The following is a 26543-nucleotide window of genomic DNA, read 5'->3' on the forward strand; positions in this document are numbered from 1 at the left end:
TAATTATTATTGCCTCTTCCCCCCCCCCCCCCCACCCCCACTTCCCATACCTCCTTGCCCCAAGCCCTCTACCTCCCACAGATCTCCCGATGTCCCTGCTCTCAAATGTTGTACTTGTGTGCTTCCCCCTCTCTCCCCATCTTGTCTCCCGCTCCCTTCATGTTTTATTTGTCTGTGCCTGTTTTCATGTTCAATGTGTTTGCTCTTACACGAGCCTCGATCTTGTATACAAAAAAAAACAAAAAACTGAATAATTAGTTTGCGCTAAAGTGAATCCGCGCGAAGCGGGGTCGCGTAGTGTGGGGTATCACAGTACACCAATGGATAGATAATAAAATAATGCTGATAACTGTTCATGCCAAACACACTCGGTTCTTGCCTACATTTCTCATCAAACACCTTCTACAACTCCCCTTATCCCTTTTCCCCCACACGGAAGCTGCGATCAAACACCAGTAATCGCCTGGTAGTTTCTCGTACAAGGATGAAGGCTTTGGGTGATAAAGCATTCTTCAGAGATGTTCTTCAACTGTGGAACTCTGCCTCTTGAAATCCGCACAGCTCATTAATTGGGATTTGCAAATCTATATTAAAATCTCATCTTTTTAAATAATTGCTATATTAAGTTTTACTTTTATTACCTCTTTATTCTTTGTTCTTAACATCCCAAGTTCCAAATACCTACCCTTACCTTATTACTCCCCTGTGATGTTAGTGGCAATCTGCTCAGAGTTGGTTTTAAGTCAGAAACATTCACAACGTGTTATGGGTGACTTGGTTTTGTGCATGCATTGTTTGGGCATAAACCTTTACCTTGACCTAACACACCAGAGTCCAAATAATTTGTTGAGAATACAAAGAGCAATAGTGTGAACATAACGATAAGGTACCCTCCCTCCCTCACTCCTCTGAGCCACAGTTTTCATTCTGTAACACTCCCACTCGTTGTTACTCTTCCTCATGGTGTTAAGCCAGTTGTTGCTCCACTCAGTTGCCAACCCTACACCTTGTTACTCTTCCTCATGGTGTTAAGCCAGTTGTTGCTCCACTCACTTGCCAACCCTACACTCCAACCTTTAGAAACAACCTTTGATATAGAATGTTATAAAATCCCTTTGGAAAAGCCAAATATTGTATGTCAAATTGACCACGCAACCACTACCCAAGAAATTGATTCCCTCTTCAAGGGATTCTAACGAATTTGTAAACAAAATATATTTTTCAAAATGTAGCTAATCCGCTCGATATGATCAGTTTTCTATAAGATACCTTTTTTAATATAAAGGTGTAACACTAACTTAGTCGCTTGTTATCTTCCTTGTCAGACACATTTGTCTTATTTGCCTTCATAAACCTTATTTGTCTTCATGGGGGAAGCTTGGCCCAAGTCTTTCACGAACCAGCTGGCCAGGCCTGACGTTTGATTAAGGTTAGAGCAGGAATTTGTAGTTTGTGCATTGTGCCTGCGATACCTCGCCTACTCTTCGTGAAGAACACCGTGGGATTTTTAACATCCACCAACTAATGCCAGCAGATGGGACACCCGTTTAACATCCATCCGAGGGACGGTGCACACATTGATGAATCACCCTGCCGGTGAAACCCTGGGATGACAGTTCATAGCTGTGCTGGAATTTCAACCCAGGCTAGACAGCTTGCAGGCGATTGTACATACCTTTAGGAGTCTAGGTAATGTGCCAGTTTGGGGTGCAGATCAAATGCCCTTCACACTCTGTTCTCTGGTTTAAAATTTCAACTGACTTATATGATGACCCTACAGGGTATTGCAGATGCAATTTGCATTTTTCAAAACCAAAATATGAATAAAAATATTCGTGCTGAAAATTTTCCCCTAAAACACAAGCTGAGAAATGCGCTTCGGGAGATAACATGCCACCGATTCTATTTTCTTTTTTCTTTTTCACTCAACACACACCATAAGCCGATGTAATGAAGCGGAGAACATTCCCTTTACACTCTTTTGTAAGCTATGGAGGGCAATAAGGAAGAAATTGTTTTGCTCTCTTGCAGTAAGTGACCATCAACTAGAATTGTCTGATTCGCACAAAGCATGTTTAGATGTATAAATGTCGTTAGAAATATGCCATGACACTGTAACATGAGTAGGCATCTGAGATGCTGTATCTTAGATGCCAACTAAAGATAACATGAATAGGCATCAAATATGCTTAGGAAGAGCTTAAGAGCAGATGGGTATAATTATTGACAGTGTGATGGGAAGATCAAGTCGTAAGAAGGAATGATGTAGGGGGACGTAGGGAAAAAAACCACCTTTAGAGGCCATTTTTCCCCGCAAACGGGGGTTGGCCTTTTTCGGGAACTGTGGTTGTTGTTGTTTTTCGGTCCCCTTTTTGAAGCAATGTTTTACGGCCGGATGCCCTTCCTGACGCCAACCCTTTTTGCGCCTTTAACGACAAGCAGGGAATTACCAGTGAACTGGTACTCAATTTGCCGACCTCGGAAGGATGAACAGGCTGAGTCAACCCCCCTGGCGTTAATTCAGCGATTGACCGGGATTCGAACCCAGGATCCTAGGATCCTAAAGCCGGCACCCTAGCCGCTAGCCCAACACCAGGGATAATATTTTTTTTTTTTAGGATGAAAAAAGACGTAGGAAAGATGAAAGAAAGGTGGATGAGGAGGAAGTTAACTCTACATTATGTCCTACCCCATCCCACTGCTCGGCAGACTTCAGCTACATCACTTTGCTGATCTGGAATTTATTTGATTCTGGTCTGAGAAATTGAACACGTCCTTCAATCCTGGAAAATGTCACTGTCTCACCCTGCTGCTCTGGAAAGATCGTCAAACAATAACACCTATCTATTCCCTTGGTCGTCCACTGGAAGGTGTTCAGTCTCTTGAAATTATTGGCCTCACCATCAGCCATGACCTCCGCTTGGCCAACCACATCCCAAGACTAACTGGCATCCTGCATTGATCCAAGTCTTTTCTTGGAAAATCGGAGCTAATCACAATCTGTTAGGCCATTGTCCATAGCATAATGGAGTACTGCTCTCTGCTGGACTGGAACCCCATCACCACATTTGTCACCTGGATTCTGTGGACTCCGAAGCTTTGAAAATTATTGGAATCTCCTTCATTGAGGCTAAAGCACAAGGTATGTTGCCTTCACGTCGCAGGCAGGTCGGTGTTCGCTCTTGCTTATCATTATTATTATTTTCAATGCCTCTTCTCCACCATTGCTCCATCTGTCCTCTCTTCTCCAACAATCCCCAGCAACCCGAAGATGCTTGCGTTATTCCAGCAACTCCTGGTGAAACCTACAAAATCCAGGCTGATTGCTCACCTCAACCCCTTTGTTTTTTGCTTCTCTCGTGTATGGAACCGTCTTCCAGAGGTCGTCTTTTCCCACTCTTCCTTCTTGGGCTTCAGACAAACACGTATCACCACCTCATGTCATCCTTCATCTTGACTGCTGATCTTTATTATCCCTGTTAGTGTTAACTCTTCCAAACTTAACCCTCTTACTTGCTCGTTTTAGTGTTTCCTCACCTCTCTCTCCCACCCTCTCTCCCTCTCCCTTTCCTGTTAATTTATTTGCTTGCTGGTTGTGCTCAATTGTTTCCCCACTAATCCACTGTCAATTTAACCCTGCTCTTCCTTGAGCCCCACTTTTTCTTTAGAGTGGAAAGGAAACTGAGGTTATGGACCCGTTTTTTGGAGAAGCTCTGGGATTGAAGGGATGAAGTATCAGTTAAAATTATATGATGAGATTATTGGAGTAGCTTATGTAAAACACAATTTCTTTATATTCTAATCAGGAGTGTTTCTTTAAGGTATTACTAGAAACTGAAAAACAGTATCATAAGTAGGGTAAAATGTTATCTCAAAGGTGCCACATCACTTTTAAGGAAGTGGAGAAATAATTCACTTCTGTCTGCAAACCAATGATATGCTCAGAACTGCACAAGTCTTTAAACCATGCAAAATACCAGGATGGTCCCTTGTTTATGTTTATACCTCCCTCCCTCAACCACAAAAACTTTGTTCTCAATACACAACTTTCGAAATGACATATGATGCGAAAGGAAGCCTTTTGCACATGTGCTGTGTTTGTTTACAGTGACTTGGTTCTACTCGCCGGGCTTTTTTAACCTGCTGTGTTGCCAGCACAAAATCTGTAATTGGAATCATCTTTTAAACAAAATTTTCAGCATTTCCACAAAAGAGTGGCAATTTCAAAATGGTTATCCATAATTGTTCTGTTCCTTAATGCAAATCAGACTCGAGTAAATATAGGAAATACAAGACATCCGTGGATGAGAGGAGTACCATTTCCAGTTAATACAAGTTAGTAGAGCCAGTGGATATAGCGTGTGCACACGCACACGCACATCCATACGTACATCCATATGTACATCCATACATACATCCATACGTATATCCATACGTACATCCATACGTACATCCATACGTACATCCATACGTACATCCATACATGCATCCATACGTACATCCATACGTACATACATACGTACATCCATACATACATCCATACGTACATCCATACGTACATCCATACGTACAACCATACGTACATACATACGTACATACATACGTACATACATACGTACATACATACGTACACACACACACGTACACACACACACATCCACACACATCCACACACATCCACACACATCCACACACATACACACACACATACACACACACATACACACACACATACACACACATCCACACACACATCCACACACACACACACACACACACATTGGTGGACATTTCCTGCACACATCTTTATTCACAGCACAAAGCATGCATGGTTCGAGTACCGTCGGGGTATTTCAGTGGCTGTTTGACCGATTTTGACCAATTAAAAGTTATCAGCGGCTGCACAACCCCCAACATTCCGTGAAAAGTGAAAATAGAATTCAAATCTGAGTTAAGATTGGCCAGCCTGCACGAATCGTGCCAAGTGAAAAATTAAATAATTACCCACTCGTGCATGCGGTAACTCGGTCAAAATTTATCCGATTTGCCCCGGGTTTGTGGTGGTCAGGTGTGAACACACCCTAGCCCAGTGGTTCTTAATCTTTTTAAAGGCGCCGAACCCTAACGAAACCCACCGAACACTCGCGAACCCCTCAAATTTGACAAAAAAAATTAAGAAGAATTGCATATTAATGCGTTTTCTGTTCTTCTTTTCGGGAGGCTATCTGGGAAATGCGTGGTTTTGTTTTGGCAAGGGCCACCCTCAAATCATTTTCGCATGCAAGCCTGCTCCTTTTCTTTGTTTTAATGTCCACTAGTTTCGAAAACGCATGCTCGCAGAGATACGTTGTAACGGACGGCGTGAGGATCTCAAGGGCAATTTTAGCGATGTGAGGATACCCTTCCATTTGGCGGCACCAAAACGTTGAGAGAGTTGTTGTGCCGAAGAGTTGTTGTTGTTGAGTCTGGCTCTGCTGAAGTTCGATGAGGTCGTCGAGGTATTGGTCGTTGACATCTGCCGTTGCAATGTCGAAAGTAAACGGCTGCCGCACCCATGCTGGGTATTGCTCTTGGTCGGGGAAGTAGCTGTCGAATGACTTTCCCAGCTCACCCAAGTGTGTGGCAATCGCTTGCTTCAGCTCCCCCGGTACAGCAGTGCCTCCAACTTCAGACTCATCTTCGATCCCGCTCACGCACTCGTCCAGTCGCGAAAAGTTCGAAGTTGTCATTGTCTGTTCGTCGCCTCCACAACCGGAACTTCTTTCGGAAAGCGCTCAGCTTTTCTTCAGATTCGATGACACTCACTCCACCGCCCTGTATCTGGCAATTGAGATGATTGAGTGCATCGAAGATGTCAGCCAAGTACGCCAAGGTGAGGATGAACTCTGACTCTTGGAAGTGCGTTGCATGGCGATGCTGGTGTTCTCGCAAAAACAGGGCTCACTACCTTCCCTCGTGATAACCATCGAACGTTAGAGTGGTAGAGAAGGACTTCGAATTCAGAGCTGATTTCATTGCACAGCTCTTTGAAGATGCGATGATCCAGAGCACGGCTTCGCACGTAATTCACAGTTTCAATGACGATTTTCAGAACATTGGCCAGTTTTGGAGGCAGGGTTTTTGATGCCAGTGCGTGTCTGTGCAGGACGCAGTGCGTGACGATGATGTGTGGTGCATCGGCCTTCACCAGCAATCCAAAACCGGAGTTGCATCCCAGCATGGCTGGAGCTCCATCCGAGCAAACTGCAGACACCATGTTCCACGAGAGGCCGTTGCTTCTGAAGAAGTCGTCCACAAGTTTCTTCACGTCAGCTGCCTTCATCGTTGTTGAGAGGCTTGCAGAACAGAAAGTCTTCCTTGATCTCGTCTCCTTTGACATAATTCACAAATAAGATGAGCTGGCTCAAATTCGAAACGTCGGTGGTCTCGTCGAGTTGAAGGCTGAATTTCGTCCGGCTCGCGACTAAATCTACAACTACCTGGGCGAGGATGTCGTCGCTCATGTCGTCGATTCTGCATCTGATGGTGTCTTTTGAGAGTGGAACGAGAGACAACTTGTTTTCAGCAGCTTTTCCCAGCATGATGTTGGCCATCTTCAACGCGGCCGGTTTGATGAGTGTCTCGCCAACGGTGTGCGGTTTGCCCTGCTTTGCGATCAGGTATGCAACTTCATACGATGGGGTGAGGATCGGTTTGTCAATTGGAACGAAGCCGAGAGTGGGCAAGGTAGCACTTGCGTCGAATCGGACTCTCTTCAATTTGAATTCATCCAGCGTTGCATCTTTGTACTGCCCCTCGCCGTGCAGTTTTTTGAAGTGTTCCCGTAGTTTTGCTGGTGGTAGGCTGGAGTTGCTCAACTTGACATTGCAAAGCATGCATTGAGGACGCTGACTTCCGTCCCGTTCCGTCAAACACGTGAACCTGTACCGCACGTAATCCTCCGACCACTTCCTTTTTTTGCTCGATATACTGCAAAAAAAAAAAGTAACAAACTGATCTTAATTGAGTTCGGGCAAATAATTATATGACAAAAATTAAAATAGGAACATGCTTTAATATAATCAGTACCCCTCTGAAAACTGAGAAATTTTAACGAAGAAAACATAACTTATAGTTACGATGACGGGATTTATTATCTACTCAACTCTGTCACCTCAAATCCCATTTTAATATTACATAGAAAACTGCGAATTGTTAGTTTTGAATTGCGACCAAAGGAGTTATATCACCTGCACCTAATTTTCTGAGTAATATTATTTTTCAATCATATTCAAATTCAATCATATTTTATAATCACCATCCACTTTTGACTTTAATATAACTCTGAACCCACCCTGCATATCCACAAACATTTCCAACTTACTTTTCAATTAATCAGTAACTCCAAAGTAAGGCGCGACCAATGACGGCACGGCACACGGCAAGCTAATCAAGGCTATTCACTGGAATTTCCGAACACCTGCAAAGTCCATAATCCAGTAAGTAAGTAACCAAGTAAGTACCATCAACAGAATAATTAGCAAGTTGCTCATTGATTCAACTTACTACAGTCAGTCAGTGTGAAACAACTTATCTTAAACACAGACCAGAGAAACCATGAATGGGATGGGAATACAATTACAAATAACATTTCCATTCGTTCGTAACATACATAGCAAAATAATAATAATATTAATAATAAGCGTAATTACACATAGATTCAAAATTGATACAAAACTAAAAAAACAAAAAAAACAAATTGCAATGCGTTTCGGAGGACCTCCACCGAACCCCTGAGACTGGCTCACTGAACCCCTGGGGTTCGGTCGAACCCAGGTTAAGAACCATGGCCTTAGCCACTACCAAATCCGAAAACTGAATTCAAATCCGAGCCGAAACAAGCCCATATGGCCAGCCTGCACAAATCGCGCCAAGTGAAAATTATTCGACGATAACTTAAAAACTACAAATCCCACAAACTTCCATCTTGCCTTATTCTTCTCCTCATGTTCTTATCTCTCAATCACCAAGGGTATGCGAAGCTATGATGCAGGAAACCAGTTACATGGCCTGATAAAAAAAAAGTGTTGCGTTTCTTCTACTTCCAACAATAACGACTTCTAGCTTCCAGACCATACAGCCATTCATGTTGAAATGTGAAACACTTATTCCCCTTGATGAGAGCTACATTACATTAAAGTTTCAAGTCGATCAATGCAGCGGTTCTAGAGATAGAAGCTTTTTAAGATTCTCGTTCAATTATTCATTGAGGCCAAACCATGTGACTTATCGAAACTTCCCAAGTAATGTTTTAACTTCCCCACATGGGGAACATTTGTGTAAAGTTTCCACTCGATATCTCCAAAGATGAGAGAGTAGATAGGATTTAAAGTTTATGCTTAAAAACGTCATAAACTCCTAAACGATACGACATTGTCATGTGGGAACTTTTTGTTCGTCATGGGCATGCGATTCTGCAAGCAAAGTTTGGACTCTATCTGTTAAGCCGTTGCGGAGAAAAAGTGGTTTTAGTGTTTTTCACGAAAAACAATATGGCGGCCGAACCATGTGACGTATGACGTCAAAATTTTTTTGCATTCTGAATTTTTTTCCCGCTAAGGTCATGTAAAAAAAAAAACATATTTGTGGCATCAGGGGGTCTATTTGTCGAATTCTAACTTCGTAACGTTAGTACTTTTAATATCCTAAGTAGCCATGTTTTTTGATCCCATTGCAGAGTTCTTTATAATGAGCCATGACTTTTTTTTTCTATTGAGCTATTTCGGAGATATCGCGGGGCAAAGTTTGAGGTGTTTTCCAAGATGGTGCCCATACCACGTGATCTATGACGTCATAATTAGCAGTAAAAATTATACATGTCTAGCCAATCACTTGGTGAAAATTTCATTTCAATTGGACCAACGGTTGCTGAGAACATCGATTTTAAAGTTTTCGTAAGTGAACGACTGGCCGAAAAGAAAGAAAAACTCTAGGAATAATAATAGGTACTAGCTGAAACCCGTGGAACATCCACGGAAGGGAGGATGTGGTGTATGGATAGAGTGTACCATTATGGATGGCATAGGGGATTTGCTTGTCCGAGTAAGAGTTAGGAAGAAAGATGAGAATGAAGAGTGCGTATATGAACAACGATCGCCGACACCGGCACAAATGCATGCTCTGGATTGTCCACTCGGTGGACGGCTTGCTTTCGCCTTCGCCTGTCCAATCAGCGGACGGCTCGCTTCGCCTTCGCCCAGCAGACGCCAATACGATGGCGTCGTATCGGCAGTTAATCGGATTATTTTGGGCCCCAACGTCGGCTAATTCAGATTTTTCGAGTATGGCTGTACGTGATAAACAAAGAGCGCGGTTCGTAGATCGTAAATCCATTAGTGCCGTGGGCATCGGGTCACTTGGTGCGGCGTAAAAGGGATAACAAAGTCGAGTCCTTACGCTATTATTATATAGATTCCTCTGCATTTAAATGCAAAGGAAAACTAACTAGCAGATAACCCAGTTACACTGGGCTGTTGTAAGGGAATTGGTTTGCATGTGCAATATTTAGGGAGTTTGACAGGATTGTTCTTAGACAGCATAATAGCAGGTGCCCGGGAAAATTCTTTGGGGTATTTTGGGTCTAAAAGGTCTTCGGGGTCTAAAGGGTCTTTTGGGGACTTTGGGGGTCTTAAAAGCGGTCTTTGGGGTCCTCTGGATCTTTGGAGGCTTTTGGATATTTAAGGATTGAATCTTCTTTGATGTTCTTTTGATCTTCTTTTGGATCATCATGATATTTTGTGTCTTTTGGATGTTCGGTGTCTTCGGGGTCTGAAGGGTCTTTGGGGTATTTTTTTTTCCCTGGGTATTTTCATTCCTCTGGGTCCTCTGGGTCTTTGGGGTCTTAGAGGTCTTTAGGAGTCTTGGTGGTCTTGGAGGTCTTAAAGGGTCTTCAAATGTCTAAGGTGCCTCAGTAGTCTAAAGGTGCATTCTAATAGTACATAATTATTAGACAGGATGCAAGCGATGCTCAAACAGTATGTAATTAATAGACAAATAGTCACGTGGCTAAATGGACGGACGGCTTCGCCGACCTTGTTTTCCGGTTTTCTATATTTCGATATATAGACAGATTGACCCAATAGGTTTTTTTTTTACTTCCTGTATATGTGCAAACCAACGACTGAGCATATACATCACATGCACAACAAAAATGAATATAACTCTAGATTGCATGAAGAACAATAATTTTAAACCTCCGCGTGCACTGTCTGGTTTTGCCCCTGTTTGGAGAACACCCAGCGAGGCCTTCATCGGGGCCAAGCGAGCAAAGGCGTGTCGGGACCTGGTTCGCGCCATTGACTGAGTGGTTCGCACCAACCGGAGCTGTTTTCGGATGACGTGCTGATGTCCTTGGACTTCTTCGCGCCAGGCTCTGGGCCGACTGGGCCGACGTGCATTGACGTCCTTTCCAAGGGTGTGGTTCTGACGGGGCCGCCGTGGTGCTGACCGGGCAAACGTGGCGTGGTGCTGACCGGGCCCCCGCAGCCGTGATGGACCCCCACCCCCTCCCCCCCCAGAATTTCCATGTTTTAAACGTTTCCCAGTGTGTACCCTGGATTAGAATAGGTACACCGTATCCCTGCGTGTCGTAAGAGACGACTAAGAGGGTTGGCGTCAGGAAGGGCATCCGGCCATAAAAACATTGCCTCAAAAAGAGAACCATGACAATTACAACTACATATGGGCAGGGTACAGCCCGAAGTGGAGATCGGTTTCTGAGGTTTTGGACATGGAATGTAGGGACAATGACAGGGAGATCAGGAGAAATGGTGGAAGTATTGGTCAGAAGAAGAGTGGACATATGTTGTGTGCAAGAGACGAGATGGAAGGGAAGTGGTGTGAGAATGGTGAAGGGTAGGCAGGGACAGAAATACAAGTTTGTGTGGCAAGGGTGCCTGGAGGGCGTGAATGGTGTTGGTGTCCTGTTTTCTGAGGAGTTTGTAGACAGTGTGGTGAGTGTGACTAGAGTGAGTGATAGGTTGATGATGCTGAAAATGATGATTGGAAAGCTCTTGTTGAACGTCATCTCGGTATATGCTCCGCAGGTTGGTCGGAGCGATGAAGAGAAGGACAAGTTCTGGTGTGCGATGTGGAAGCTGATGGAAAACGTGAAAGATGAGGAAGTTGTTGTGGTAGGAGGAGACCTAAATGGACATGTGGGAAGGAGTATGGATGGTTTTGAGGGAGTTCATGGGGGTTACGGATATGGTGTGAGAAATGGAGAAGGTGAAAGGATTTTGGAGTTTGCTGATGGAGCTGATTTGTTGATTTGTAATACTCAGTTCCAGAAAGAGGATAATAAGCTTGTTACATACACGTCAGGTGGGTCGACGACAACCGTTGACTACCTGATGGTGCGTAGGCGAGATAGGGGGCACCTCCGGGACACAAAGGTGATCCTGGGGGAGGAGGCTGTTTCACAGCACCACTTGGTTGTCTGTGACATAAGGGTGAAAGGTGCGAGGAGAGCTCGGCGGGTGAAGTACCAACCGAGAGTGAAGGTGTGGAGGTTGAAAGAGGTGACAGTAAGGGAGGCATTAAAAGAAAGGCTGAGTAGGGTAGAGGATGATGTGGTTGAGCCTGAAAGTGGTTGGATGTCAATGAAGGCTATTCTGTTGGGAGCCGTTGGTGAGGTATGTGGATGGACAAAAGGACCACCGAGGCACTCGGAAACATGGTGGTGGGATGATGAAGTTGGAAAGAAGATTGACGAGAAGAGGAAGACGTTCAAGGAGTGGCAGAAGCCGAAGGGTATGGGAGCAGAAAAGGCAGAGCATGAAAGTTATAAGGCAGCCAAGAAGGCTGCAAAGAAAGAGGTAGCAAAGGCGCAGGAGGCATGTAGGAAAATGTTCGGAGAACGCTTGGATTCGGAAGAGGGTCAGAGAGCAGTATTCAGGATTGCAAAGCAGATAGCGAAAGAGAGGTGTGATGTGATGGGGGTGAGTTTCTTGAAGGATGAAGTGGGACAAATCGTTGTGGACCCAGATGAAATTAAAGGAAGATGGAAAAGATATATGGAAATGCTGTTGAATACAGAGAATGAATGGGATGGCAACATAGAGCGTAACCCAGTTTTAGGACCGGCAGAGAAGATAACTGAGAAGGAAGTTGAGGAAGCGAAAAAAGCAATGAAGAGTAGAAAAGCGGGAGGGCCGACGGGAGTTGTGGGAGATATGTTGAAGGCAGCAGGAAGTTGGGGTGTGAAGAGAATGACAGAGATCTGTAATCTGGCGGAGAAAGAAGGCCGCATTCCAGTGGATTGGGAACTGAGTACCCTCGTCCCTCTATACAAGGGGAAAGGTGACTCTCTGGAGTGTGGCTCGTACCGAGCGATAAAGTTATTGGAGCGTGGAATGAAGGTATTGGAAAGGGTGTTGGAGAGGAGGATAAGGAAGAAAGTGAAGATCGACGAAATGCAGTTTGGATTTATTCCAGGAAGAGGAACGACAGACGCACTTTTTATTGTGAGGCATTTGCAGGAGAAGTACATGGAGAAGAGGAAGAAGTTGTTTCTTGGGTTTGTTGATCTGGAGAAAGCATTCGATAGGGTTCCACGCAAAGTATTGACATGGGCAATGAGTAAGTTAGGAGTGGAGGAATGGTTGATCAGAGTAGTGATGGCAATGGACAAAGGAGCGCGCATAGCGGTAAGGACGAAGGACGGGAACAGTGGTGAGTGTGAGGTGAAGGTGGGAGTGCATCAGGGGTCGGCACTAAGTCCACTACTATTTGTAGCTGTGATGGAGGTGCTGGCTCAGAACGTAAAGGAGGGTTTTCCGTGGGAGTTGTTGTATGCAGATGATCTGGTGTTGATTGCGGAAAGTATGGATGGACTGAAGGAAAAGATGAACAAGTGGAAGGAATGTATGGAGACAAAAGGTCTGAAGTTGAATATTGGAAAGATGAAGGTGATGGCAAGTGGTAAAGCATGTGGTGAGGTGGAAAGACCTGGGAAGTCGCCCTGTGCTGTGTGCAGGAATGGTGTCGGAGTGAACTCCATTCAATGTACAATGTGCGCTGAGTGGGTTCATCAAAAATGTAGTGGTCTGAGAGGGTCATTAACCAGTGTGGCAGCTACATTCAAATGTAAGGTGTGCACAGAGGGAGCTGCAGATGGAGGAAATGTTGAGTTGGATCTTGGAGACGGCGTGAAGCTGGAAGGTGTGAAAACATTTTGCTACCTCGGAGACATGCTGAATGGAGAAGGTGGATCAGACTCGGCAACGGGTGCTAGAGTGAGATGTGCATGGAAGAAGTTTCGGGAACTGAGTGGCGTGCTGATGAGGAGGGGAGTGTCGTTGAAGCTGAAGGGAAAGGTGTATGCTGCATGTGTGAGACGTGTTATGATTTATGGGAGCGAGACATGGGTAATTAACGTAGAGCAGCAACCAAGGTTGGAAAGTTTGGAAATGCGAATGGTTTGATGGATGTGCGGAGTATCGTTGAGAGAGAGGAAGACAAATGATGAATTGCGAAAAATGATGGGAATAGAGCCTGTGATTGATGCTGTGAAGAGGAACAGGTTGAGATGGTTTGGTCATGTGTTGAGGAAGGATGAAAGTGACTGGTTGAGAAGAGTGATGGAAATGAATGTAGAAGGAAGTAGAGGACGGGGAAGACCGAGAAAGACTAGGCTAAAGATGGTGGAAGAAGAAATGCGGGCAAGGGGGTTAACAAGGAGAGATGCAGAAAATAGGGCAAGATGGAGAAGATTGTCATGGGACCGCAAGGCTAACCCCCACTCTAGCAGGGAAAATGGCCTTAAAATGCATGTTGTTGTTGTTGTTGTTGTTGTTGTGCACTGTCTGGACTAAAGAGCTCTTCAATGAGGTATCATTCAGCATTGTACGTTCTGTGGTTACGACGTTTACCCCAATCAGATGCGATTAGGCAACTTGCCTTAATATACATGTGTATATATAATATTGTTACGTTTGTAGGGGGTCGACAATGATTACCTTAAAGCCAGGTAGAATTGCATAGGGAGTGTGCTCCGACTTTCATTTCAAAGTTAGGGATTATAGGTAACTAGCAGAAGTACCCTGCGTTGCCGGGTGGTGGAGGGGGAGGGGGAGGGGAGGAGAAGGGAGGGGGAAGAGAAGGGGGGCGTGGGGGAATGAGGGTGAGAAGGGGGTGGAGGGGGAGGGGGGGAAGGAGTGGGATCTGGCGGCGAGGATGGAACATCACGTGATCACTCTGAGCGAATCGGCGAGCTCCTCTGGCACAGGGTGAGATTCAGTGTATAATGTTCCTCGCTGAAATGCGCTAAGTTAAATATGAATAAAAAATATGGATCTCCTCACCGGAGGTCATTTTTAGGTAGGCCATGTCCTTCCCAGGCCCAATGACCATGTCTATGCCAAATATCAAGTACGTCAGCCTTTCCGTTTAGGAGTCTAAAGGTAACACACACACAAACTGTTTTATTTATATAGATGAATCCCCTGTATTTAATGGCTTCTGTTATTTTTTCCTCTGGTCCTTGTGACACCAGCAGCACACACACATAGCCAGGAAATCGCGCATTTATAACACTAAATAAAAGCGACCGGAACCTGGACATTCAACTACTGCTTGTGCTGCAGCCGTCACATTGTAACTAAAGCAGGCAGGTCCGGCAGGCCACGCCCCGAAGAAGAGTGATTGGTCCGGGATTGATTGACGCAAGGACTACTAAGATGGGACTATGGGATTGGTGGAGCAGGCATGGATGACGTCAGAGCCGAGAGTATAAAAACGCTCTCCCCGACATTTTCTCCTCTTCTTGGCCCTCTTGACTTCCTTTCGTATTCTGGGTTTGGTGGCGAAAAGACATTGTTCCGACATTTTCTCCCCTGACACCCGGGAGTTCATAGCAAACGGTGGCATTTTTGCTCTATTGCGTGGGACATTGGTGCTGTGCATTCGGAATTTTATATCCCTAACTTTGAGTTTCGACGATCGTGAGGAAAGGCGGTCACGGCTCGTGGACTCTGGTGCGCTTGGCCGTGGCTTTGTGATGGCTGAGGGTCGTGCCGAGTGAACCGGGTGAACCGGCAGTGGAGAGGGGCAGTGGTGCTGTGTGGGGCAGAGATGAGTGGACGGGTGCGGCCTGCTCGCTGCGCGCTCAACGGCCAGAGGAGCGAACTGTGCACGGAGGCCTGGTTCCTCCCCACTCGCGAGCTGCGCTGCAAAGCATGCTGTTCCCGCCAAGGACGCAGGGGGTTAGACGATTCCTGACAAGGTTCAAGAGCAGCTCGGAGCTAAGTGCCCACCAAAATAAAGCATTTATTTTCACCTTTATATTTCTCTTTGTCTGTATTCGTTTCTGTATGGGGACGTCCCATTTAGGATATTGGTCTTTTCGCATTTTTTTCTTCTTTGCTGGCATTTATTTTCATTAAACCTGTTTATTTGTTGCAAATTGAAATCCGTGTTGGGTATGAATTGATAATCATCAGGTTTGAAGGCGTCGGGTGGAAGTTCGTCATCGTCCTTTCCCTCACGAGTAAAGGTCTGCCATTGGATTGAACGCCTTGGAGTTAAAGCTCGTTTGGTCATCCGTGTCGCCCTGCGGTGTTTACTACAGGGCAGACACACGACAATATTTAAACCTCCAGGAGTCCCAAGTGAATCCGATATGCGACACAATGGTAGCAATGCAAGGCAAGCAGTTCCTTTAAAAGATAGATTAATTGCACAGGACAAGCAAGGTATGAACACCAGTGCTTTATATGTCATGCAAACTCGGGGCTTTTCTGTTTGTATCTGCTGTGGTGATTTCCATACCTTGATAACCCTTGGGCCTTCTCCACCAGTGTCTACAGGATGTCGTCATCACCACAACTATTATTCATGCAGCTTTGGCTGTCAATACAGTCGTAGCCAAAAATATTGGCACCTTTGCACTTTTTTCAAATAACTCGCGATTTTCTCCAAAAATAAGTTGAAATTGACAAAAGCATTTGGTCTTCACAATTCTTTATTTCACTGTTAATATTACAGAACCTTTGTTTTTTTTTATTCAGAACTTAATATATCCTTTTAAATCAGAAAATAAAAAGAAATTGCATTGACAAAATTATTCACACCCTAGATTTAATATTTGGTAGCATGGCCTTTGGACAAAATAACTGCAGTCAAGTGCTTCCTATAACGATGAATGAGCTTCCTACACCTCTCTACTGGCAGTTTGGCCCACTACCTATAACGATGAATGAGCTTCCTACACCTCTCTACTGGCAGTTTGGCCCACTCTTCTTGTGCAAACTGCTCCAGTTCTCCCAGATTTGAAGGGTGCCTTCTCCCCACTGCTGTTTTCAGATCTCCCCACAGGTGTTCAATGGGATTTAGATCTGGACTCATTGCTGGGCACTTCAGAACAGTCCAGCATTTTGTCTTGATCCATTCCTGCGTGCTTTTTGAAGCGTGTCCTGTTGCAAGTCCTGTTGTCCTGTTGCAAGACCCATGACCTTCGTCGGAGACCCAGCTTTCTGACACTGGGTTGAACATTGCACTCCAAAATGCCTTTGTAATCTCCTGATTTCATGATTCCATGCACACATTCAAGGCACCCGGTGCCTTTGGCAGCACAACAACCCCAATACATCACTGAACCTCGTCCATGTTTGACTGTAGGGAAGGTGTTATTTTCTTTGAAGGATTCATTTTGTTTTCTGTAAACATAGAGGTGATGTGCTTTACCAAAAAGCTCTAATTTGGTCTCATATGTCCACAGGACATTCTCCCAGAAGGATTTTGGCTTGTTCAGGTGTGTTTTGGCAAACTCCAGTCGGGCTTTCTTATGTCCCTCTTTCAGCAGTGGGGTCCTCCTGGGTCTCCTACCATAGAACCCCCTTTCATTGAGTTGGTGACGATGGTGTGAGTTGAAACTGTTGTACCTTGTGTCTGAAGGTCAGCTTGAATCTGTTTGGCAGTTGATCGAGGTGCTTTCTCCACCATTCAAACAATCCTTTGCTGCAATCTTCCATCAAGTTTTCTCTTGTGGCTACATCCAGGGAGGTTGGCTACAGTTCCATGGGCCTTAAACTTCCTGATAACTGCGTATGGTGGACACAGGAACATAAAGGTCTCTGGAGATGGACTTGTAGCCTTGAGATTGTCCAATGTCCATGCTTGGCTATAATCTTGTGTCTGACATCCTCAGACAATTCTCTAGTTTTCTTTCTTTTCTTCATGCTCATTGCGGTACACATAGTGACACAAAACAGTAGAATGACCGCTTTTCTCTATTCAAACTGGTTGAATGAGTGATTTTTTTATATTGCAGGCACCTGTAACTCACCACAGGTGAGTTCAGTTCCAAAGTAAAGGAGAATCACCTGCTTGAAGTCTAATTATTTCGAACAACTTCTAAAAGGTGCCAATAATATTGTCTGGGCCATTTTAGTATTTCTGTATGGAATAAGCTAAGATTTAGTAAAAAAAAATTCAGTTTTTTTGTTTTGTTCCATTGCAAAGCAAAGAAATACATATATGGATATCAAGAGATTTTTTTAATTTCAACAATTTTCTGGAAGAAATGGTGCATTATTTGAAAAAAGTGCAAGGGTGCCAACATTTTTGGCCACGAATGTATAACTATTACCTCCTTCACTCACCCCTCTATCAGCATGCTCTTCCGAACCCTCACTTCATGTCCTCCCACTACCAGAATCCTCTTGTCAAACCAGATTACTTTTCTTGTATTGTCTCCTTTTAACACTTCCATTCCTTCTTGTTCTGTAGATTCCACCACTGGCCCATGGCATTAGTGATTGCCTTTGGTGAGCTATTGTCCTCATTTATATTGTATTCTTGTGCATGTCTTTATTAAATTGTTTGTAAACAAGAGGGTGTTACTCATTCGCTTTTGTGGTGCGCTTCTACTTTTTTGTGGCACACAATTTGTACTCCTTTTGCCTACAGTTTATGCAGAAGTACCAACGCAGTCAGTTTCGTATCACACCCTCTTGTTTGTGTGTGTGTCTATGCCGTTTTAATATTTTTTGTGAGCTTTGGTATTTGTACACAAAAATTGCCGATTGCGTTCAGAGAATGTGCTGATGATTAAACTAATGTCCCTATCCATCCTGAAGTTCTCTGGCTTCATCGACTACATAAAATCAGAACTTTCTCACCATACCTCTGTTTAGTATGCCCTCAATACATGCAAAATTATTGTTTTGAGTTTTCCAGATATGATCTAAAAACACGTCATTTCTAGTAGATATGAGTTTGAATTCATATCACCATTGGGAAGTTTTTATTGGTAGGTTTTGATAAAGACCAGAATCTTTATCATAAGCAAAACGTGTTGCGTTTTGTCGAGTTGATGGAAACTGTGGCTGAGCCAATAACATTGAGAGATTTAGTGTGTTGATAAATATAGCCTTTCAAAATGGTTGTGGTTTCAAACACTTTGAATGATGTACAGTGCATACAACAAATCTGAATCATTGCTTGGACAGGGAGACTTCTTTTTCTTCATTTCTCCAATATTGTTTTGTCACTTCCGAAGTTTTTGCGTGCATGAGTAATGCATACATAGTTCATAGAGTTCTTCCGACTCCTTTTTATGTGTTTTCATGCTTACTCGGTGGAGGCTATCTGAGTTTTGTTAAGAGTAATCTAATTTTTGGTTGACTGATTTCTGTTATAATGCTGAGAGATAGGAATTGTACAATTTGTGATAGATTTATTTTTGTAATTCCATATAATCATCAGTTGAAGTATAGGCTGACGAACTATTATCTTCAAACTGCCAATAAGAATCGTCTTCCAATTTATTATTACTGGCCAGCTTAAAAAGTTGGGCTAGAGCTGATAGCTTGTTCGTACATATATTCACCTTTCTTTGTTTCTCTCTCTATCTATTTTCTCTTTATTTTTACGGCATAGCCCATCAGGCAGAGCCGTCGAGAACAGTGCTTGTCGTTATGTATGTATGTATGTATGTATGTATGTATGTCCCCTCAAACGTATACAAATCAGAGCTGAGAATTTGGTCACATGACAGGGTGATGCGATTACGTCTGATGTCATTGCCGCGGTGCTGCAGCTGACCCTCCACGCACCGCCATTTTGATTTATATGCCGTTCATGCCGAACATATCGTCGAACCTGTCATATATCACAATCGCCATGCTATACCTTTACGGTTTTCATTCAGTGTGAAACACAAACAAACCGATTGTTAAAATGACCATCAAATATCAATAGCATCGGCGTTACGGCTCTTCCAACGATACGGTACGTATAGGCCTTAGGCCTTAGGCGTTATGACTCACCGTCCGCTTCGGACAAATTCAATCCAGGTTTCTTAATATAGTGGTATTGTTTCAGTAGTATGTGAGTCCCTCTCTGTACCCACCGTACCCAGTCGTACCCAGCTGCTCCTGGACTCTGTGTCCTTTCCTCCTGACAAGGTGGAAAAGTTTCTGTCAACCCTCGACTCTGATTCTGCAACTGGTCCTGACGGCATCAGCCCACGGGTCCTAAAATCATGTTCTTCTGCTCTTTCACTCCCTCTTTCTGTTCTCTTCACCCTCTCTTTTGCTCAAGGTCATCTGCCATCTGCTTGGAAATCAGCCAACATCACCGCTTTGCACAAAAAAGGTGCAAAAACAGATCCCAGCAACTACAGACCAATCAGCCTTCTCCCAATTATCAGCAAAGTCATGGAATCCATCATTGCTTCAGATATGAAATCTTTCCTCTTCTCCAATGGCTTGATCTCTGATCATCAATTTGGTTTCAGACCTGGTCACTCTACTCTGGACATGCTGCTTCTGCTTTCTCAACAATGGATGGAGGTCCTCAACGCCAAACAGGAAATTAGAGCTGTCTCCCTTGACATTTCACGTGCCTTCGATACGGTCTGGCACCCTGCTCTGCTCACCAAACTCTCCTCCTTTGGTATCCATGGAAATCTCCACGCATGGCTGGCGGACTTCCTCTCTGGTCGTAGTCAACGTGTGGCCCTGAATGGGTTTCTCTCATCTCCTCTTCCTGTTCAGGCTGGAGTTCCCCAAGGTAGTGTTCTGTGCCCTGTGCTTTTTCTGGTCTTCATCAATGATCTCTCTGACTCTCTTGAAAATCCTCTCTATCTCTTTGCTGACAACTCTACTCTCTGTCGCTCCATTCCTCATCCCTCAGATCGGCAGTCTGCAGCCTCCTCACTCTCTGCAGACCTGGACAAAATCACAGACTGGGCAAACAAATGGAACATGTCTTTCAATCCTGATAAATCTCACACTCTTACGATGTCTCTCCGAAAAGACCGACTGGAAAACCCTCCCATCCACTTTCTGAATAATCCTCTCCAAGAAGTTCTGTCACTCAAGCTTTTGGGTCTCACTATTTGCCATGATCTTTCCTGGGAAAACCACATTTCAAATCTGGCCTCCAAAGCCAGTCGCCGACTGGGCATCCTCCGTCGTGCGAAGTCCTTCCTTGGCACACCTGAGCTCCTCACCACATACAAGGCTTTCATCCGCAGCTCTATGGAATACTGCTCTCCCCTCTGGTCTGGTGCTCCTGCCTCACACCTAGCCCGTCTTCACACTGTTGAAACCAAAGCGTTCAGAATCATTGGAATCTCCCGCGATGAAGCTAACTCCAAGGGCCTTTCACTCACTCACCGCAGGCAGGTTGGTGGTCTTTCCGTCTTCTACCGACTCCTCTCTGGCCTTGCCCCCCCAGCCCTCTCTGGGCTCTGTCCCCCAAATATTCCTACAGGTCGCACAAGATCTGCCTGCAACCCTCTTATGGTTAAACTGCCAAAATCAAGACTTTCTGCTCACCTTCACTCCTTCATTCCTCTTTTCTCCCACCTCTGGAACAAACTCCCTCACTCTCTTCAATCCCACTGCACCCTCCAGGTCTTTAAAACAGCTGTTCACCACCATCTCTTATCCTCCCCCATCCAAAACCTTGATCTTTTCTACCCCCGCTAATTTCGGTCCCCTTGTGTTTTATACCTCTCCCCCCCGCCCTCCCCCTCCCACGCCTCCTGCCCCCAAGCCCTCTCCCTCCCACACTTCTCCCTGCTCTCAAATGTTGTGGTTGTGTGCTTCCCCTTCTCTCCCCATCTTGTCTTCCGCTCCCTCTTTTTGTGTGTTTTGTTTGTCTGGTTGATTTGTTTGTGAAATAAATGTTAGCTCTTTCACGAGCCTCGATTCAGTATACAAAAAAAAAAAAAAAAAAAGTATTGTTTTCATAATAATAATTATATTATAGTAAATATAACCATAACACTTTAATCCCAACGTTGTGAATGGAAAGTTGATGGATTGAAGTGGTGTAACCACGGAAGTAAGGAATTCACCTGGGTTTTTTAAAAATTATATAATTTTCGTAATAATAACGTAACGTTATTATTATAGTAAATATAATCATAACACTAATCCCACTGTAGTGAATGCAAACGTACTGGAGATTAAATATATATCTTATATATATTAAAGTAGCGGCAGTTTTGTGTCCGGCCGTCATGCTACGTCATTACTTATATGATGTCATTACGGCAGATCACACAGGACTTCCGGTCCCTGGAGCGACGGGGCTTGCTTTGATCTCTCCACGGCATCAAAGTTTGAGTGTTTTCCCGTTCGTTTCTTTGTCAAATTTCCGCTGCGTATTTTGTTGTGTATGTGTTATTGTGTGTTTCTATTTGGTTTTGGTTTTGTAGGTGTTGCAAATTTGTGTGTAATTAGTCGTTTCTTTGTCCGCGCCTCGTGCGGCCTGGTGTCTCGTGCGGCCTCCTCGTCTCGACTTGTGCCCCGCCCCCTATATTCTCGTTTGTTCTTTCACCTCTGCTCCTGCTTTCTCAAATCCACGTTCTCACTTAGAGACTTTTCCCAGATTGTTTTCATGGTTTTGTTTAAATATTTATTTAAATATGTTTAAACCGCAGCGGTCCCCCCCCCCCCCCCCCCCCCAGGATTTCCATGTTTTAAACGTTTCCCAGTGTGTACCCTGGATAAGAATAGGTACGCCGTATCCCTGCGTGTCGTAGGAGGCGACTAAGAGGGTTGGCGTCAGGAAGGGCATCCGGCCATAAAAAAACATTGCCTCAAAAAAGAGAACCATGACAATTACAACTACATGTGGGCAGGGTACAGCCCGAAGTGGAGATCGGTTTCTGAGGTTTGGGACATGGAATGTAGGGACAATGACAGGGAGATCAGGAGAAGTGGTGGAAGTATTGGTCAGAAGAAGAGTGGACATATGTTGTGTGCAAGAGGCGAGATGGAAGGGAAGTGGTGTGAGAATGGTGAAGGGTAGGCAGGGACAGAAATACAAGTTTGTGTGGCAAGGGTGCCTGGAGGGCGTGAATGGTGTTGGTGTCCTGTTTTCTGAGGAGTTTGTAGACAGTGTGGTGAGTGTGACTAGAGTGAGTGATAGGTTGATGATGGTGAAAATGATGATTGGAAAGCTCTTGGTGAACGTCATCTCGGGATATGCTCCGCAGGTTGGTCGGAGCGATGAAGAGAAGGACAAGTTCTGGTGTGCGATAGAGCAGCTGATGGAAAACGTGAAAGATGAGGAAGTTGTTGTGGTAGGAGGAGACCTAAATGGACATGTGGGAAGGAGTATGGATGGTTTTGACGGAGTTCATGGGGGTTACGGATATGGTGTGAGAAATGGAGAAGGTGAAAGGATTTTGCAGTTTGCTGATGGAGCTGATTTGTTGATTTGTAATACTCAGTTCCAGAAAGAGGATAATAAGCTTGTTACATACACGTCAGGTGGGTCGACGACAACCGTTGACTACCTGATGGTGCGTAGGCGAGATAGGGGGCACCTCCGAGACACAAAGGTAATCCCGGGGGAGGAGGCTGTTTCACAGCACCACTTGGTTGTCTGCGACGTAAGGGTGAAAGGTGCGAGGAGAGCTCGGCGGGTGAAGTACCAACCGAGAATGAAGGTGTGGAGGTTGAAAGAGGTGACAGTAAGGGAGGCATTAAAAGAGAGGCTGAGTAGGGTCGAGGATGATGTGGTTGAGCTTGAAAGTGGTTGGATGTCAATGAAAGCTAGTCTGTTGGGAGCCGTTGGTGAGGTATGTGGATGGACAAAAGGACCACCGAGGCACTCGGAAACATGGTGGTGGGATGATGAAGTTGGAAAGAGGATTGACGAGAAGAGGAAGAAGTTCAAGGAGTGGCAGAAGGCGAAGGGTACGGGCGCAGAAACAGCAGAGCATGAAAGTTATAAGGCAGCCAGGAAGGCTGCAAAGAAAGAGGTAGCAAAGGCGCAGGAGGCATGTAGGAAAATGTTCGGAGAACGCTTGGATTCGGAAGAGGGTCAGAGAGCGGTATTCAGGATTGCAAAGCAGATAGCGAAAGAGAGGTGTGATGTGATGGGGGTGAGCTGCTTGAAGGATTAAGTGGGACAAATCGTTGTCGACCCAGATGGAATTAAAGGAAGATGGAAAAGATATATGGAAATGCTGTTGAATACTGAGAATGAATGGGATGGCAACATAGAGAGTAATCCAGTTTTAGGACCGGCAGAGAAGATAACTGAGAAGGAAGTTGAGGAAGCGATAAAAGCAATGAAGGGTAGAAAAGCGGGAGGGCCGACGGGAGTTGTGGGAGATATGTTGAAGGCAGCAGGAAGTTGGGGTGTGAAGAGAATGACAGAGATCTGTAATCTGGTGGTGAAAGAAGGCCGCATTCCAGTGGATTGGGAACTGAGTACCCTCGTCCCTCCATACAAGGGGAAAGGTGACCCTCTGGAGTGTGGCTCGTACCGAGCGATAAAGTTATTGGAGCATGGAATGAAGGTATTGGAAAGGGTGTTGGAGAGGAGGATAAGGAAGAAAGTGAAGATCGACGAAATGCAGTTTGGATTTATGCCAGGAAGAGGAACGACAGACGCGCTTTTCATTGTGAGGCAGTTGCAGGAGAAGTACATGGAGAAGAGGAAGAAGTTGTTTCTTGGGTTTGTTGATCTGGAGAAAGCATTCGATCGGGTTCCACGCAAAGTATTGACATGGGCATTGAGGAAGTTAGGAGTGGAGGAATGGTTGATCAGAGTAGTGATGGCAATGTACAAAAGAGCGCGCACAGCTGTAAGGACGAAGGACGGGAACAGTGGTGAGTTTGAGGTGAAGGTGGGAGTGCATCAGGGGTCGGTACTAAGTCCACTACTATTTGTAGCTGTGATGGAGGTGCTGGCTCAGAACGTAAAGGAGGGTTTACCGTGGGAGTTGTTGTATGCAGATGATCTGGTGTTGATTGCGGAAAGTATGGATGGACTGAAGGAAAAGATGAACACGTGGAAGGAATGTATGGAGACAAAAGGTCTGAAGGTGAATATCGGAAAGACGAAGGTGATGGCAAGTGGTAAAGCATGTGGTGAGGTGGAAAGAACTGGGAAGTGGCCCTGTGCTGTGTGTAGGAAGGGTGTCGGAGTGAACTCCATTCAGTGTACAATGTGCGCTGAGTGGGTTCATCAAAAATGTAGTGGTCTAGTAGCTGCCACGGTCAAAAATGTAGCTGCCACGCATCGACCCGGTATTGCAGTACCTCCGAGAACGGTGCACCCCCTCCGAGAACGGTGCACCTTGAGCCATCGACGGCCCACTTTCCTTGCCATCAATCCCCGTGTGAGTCAGTTTTTGTCCTGTTTATCTGTCGTCTGTCGGGGCTATTATAAGAGTGTGTCTAAGTGCCTGTCTTCCTATGCTGTCCCTCTTGTCGTTGTAATCTGACCTTCCGCCCTAATATAACCTCCTCCGGAGGTCTTGAGAACTGAACCCTTGGTGTCGTGTCATTTTAATCCAGCCGTTGTGTCTTTTCCATCATTGATTTAGCATAGCGCGATTTAGTCAACGTTCGAGTATAATCGGGTAACTTGTGCGGACACGGCGGCCATTCCGCTCGGCCCACCATAACATCAAAGTCGTGTCTGTAACAATTGTGGCAGCTACATTGTGGCAGCACACATAACCAGTGTGGCAGCTACATTCAAATGTAAGGTGTGCACAGAGGGAGCTGCAGATGGAGGAAATGTTGAGTTGGATCTTGGAGACGGTGTGAAGCTGGAAGGTGTGAAAACATTTTGCTACCTCGGAGACATGCTGAATGGAGAAGGTGGATCAGACTCGGCAACGGTTGCTCGAGTGAGATGTGCATGGAAGAAGTTTCGGGAATTGAGTGGCGTGCTGATGATGAGGGGAGTGTCGTTGAAGCTGAAGGGAAAGGTGTATGCTGCATGTGTGAGAAGTGTTATGATTTATGGGAGCGAGACATGGGTAATGAACGTAGAGCAGCAACGAAGGTTGGAAAGGGTGGAAATGCGAATGGTTCGACGGATGTGCGGAGTATCGTTGAGAGAGAGGAAGACAAATGATGAATTGCGAAAGATGATGGGAATAGAGCCTGTGATTGATGCTGTGAAGAGGAACAGGTTGAGATGGTTTGGTCATGTGTTGAGGAAGGATGAAAGTGACTGGTTGAGAAGAGTGATGGAAATGAATGTAGAAGGAAGTAGAAGACGGGGAAGACCGAGAAAGACTTGGCTAAAGATGGTGGAAGAAGAAATGCGGGCAAGGGGGTTAACAAGGAGAGATGCAGAAAATAGGGCAAAATGGAGAAGATTGTCATGGGGACCGCAAGGCTAACCCCCGCTCTAGCAGGGAAAATGGCCTTTAAAATGCATGTTGTATTACGGCATAAGTTACACTATATATATTGTTACGGAATCCGGGGGACGGCACTCCCCTTACCGAGGGGGGTTTAATCCCCTCGTCTTTTTAAGCTGGCCATCCGACCGGTCCTGGTACTTGTAACGCTCTTCTGCAGGGTGGAACTGATCAGGGTTATTGGTCCAGGGTTTATCCCGAATACCTTTATCAGTCCCTCCGCAGAACAGCGAGACAAGTACCGCTCGAATCCCGGACAAGATGGTATTTTGCCGAGCGGTTTAGCAGTCCGGAATCCGAGCCGTTAGCAATAGACTAAACCCGATTGCGAAGCGGTTCGGCCAAAATCGTGCCACAGGTACTCAATCGGGAAATCACTAAAGCGGTCGGATGAGAAAGAAACCAAAGTAAGGAGGAACAGGTATTTATTATTACTTTTCAAAAACCAAAGAAGAAGAAGAAACGAAGGTAATTTACAGAAAAGGAAGAAAAAGATACACAGGGCAATTCTTAAACAGGCTTACTTATAGAATCCCAGACAACACAGACAGCACAAACTCACGTACACAAATGGGGAATTGCAGGCAGGAATTGAATGGAGGGATGATGAGGTTCAGGTCCGTGCAGAATGGCAGGGCTGGAGGCGAGCGGCCGCCGACTCCCCGCATTCTGGTTCACACAGCGGGGTTGCTCGCCGCAGCGCGTCAAAGCTTCACGCGGCAGGGGCTGTTTGAAGCAGCGTCTCTCTCTCGTACCTCTGCAGGTTGCGCGTCTCTCTCGGGCCTCGTAACTTGCTCAACACTCAAGCGCCGTTTTCATAAACACTTGCACGCTCACCACTCCACAGAACTCCGAACTTGTTCAAGCGCCTCCC

General features: G+C 45.2%; 1 protein-coding gene across 2 annotated transcripts in view; it reads left to right on the forward strand.

The window, feature by feature from the left end:
- Positions 1 to 26543, forward strand: part of ADAM10 (ADAM metallopeptidase domain 10) — a 175545-nt gene that overhangs the window by 12587 nt on the left and 136415 nt on the right. The window contains exon 2 of one of the 2 annotated variants that reach the window (XM_068106544.2): positions 17767 to 17804. The exons of the other annotated variant lie outside the window; for it this stretch is intronic. Within the exon in view, the coding sequence (XP_067962645.2) occupies positions 17783 to 17804 (22 nt within the window). The 5' untranslated portion in view covers positions 17767 to 17782. The remainder of the gene's footprint in view (positions 1 to 17766; positions 17805 to 26543) is intronic. 2 annotated transcript variants of the gene reach the window in all.

The sequence above is a fragment of the Myxine glutinosa genome, chromosome 2, assembly GCF_964187855.1.
Source record: "Myxine glutinosa chromosome 2, kmMyxGlut1.1, whole genome shotgun sequence".
NCBI classification, from domain to species: domain Eukaryota; kingdom Metazoa; phylum Chordata; class Myxini; order Myxiniformes; family Myxinidae; genus Myxine; species Myxine glutinosa.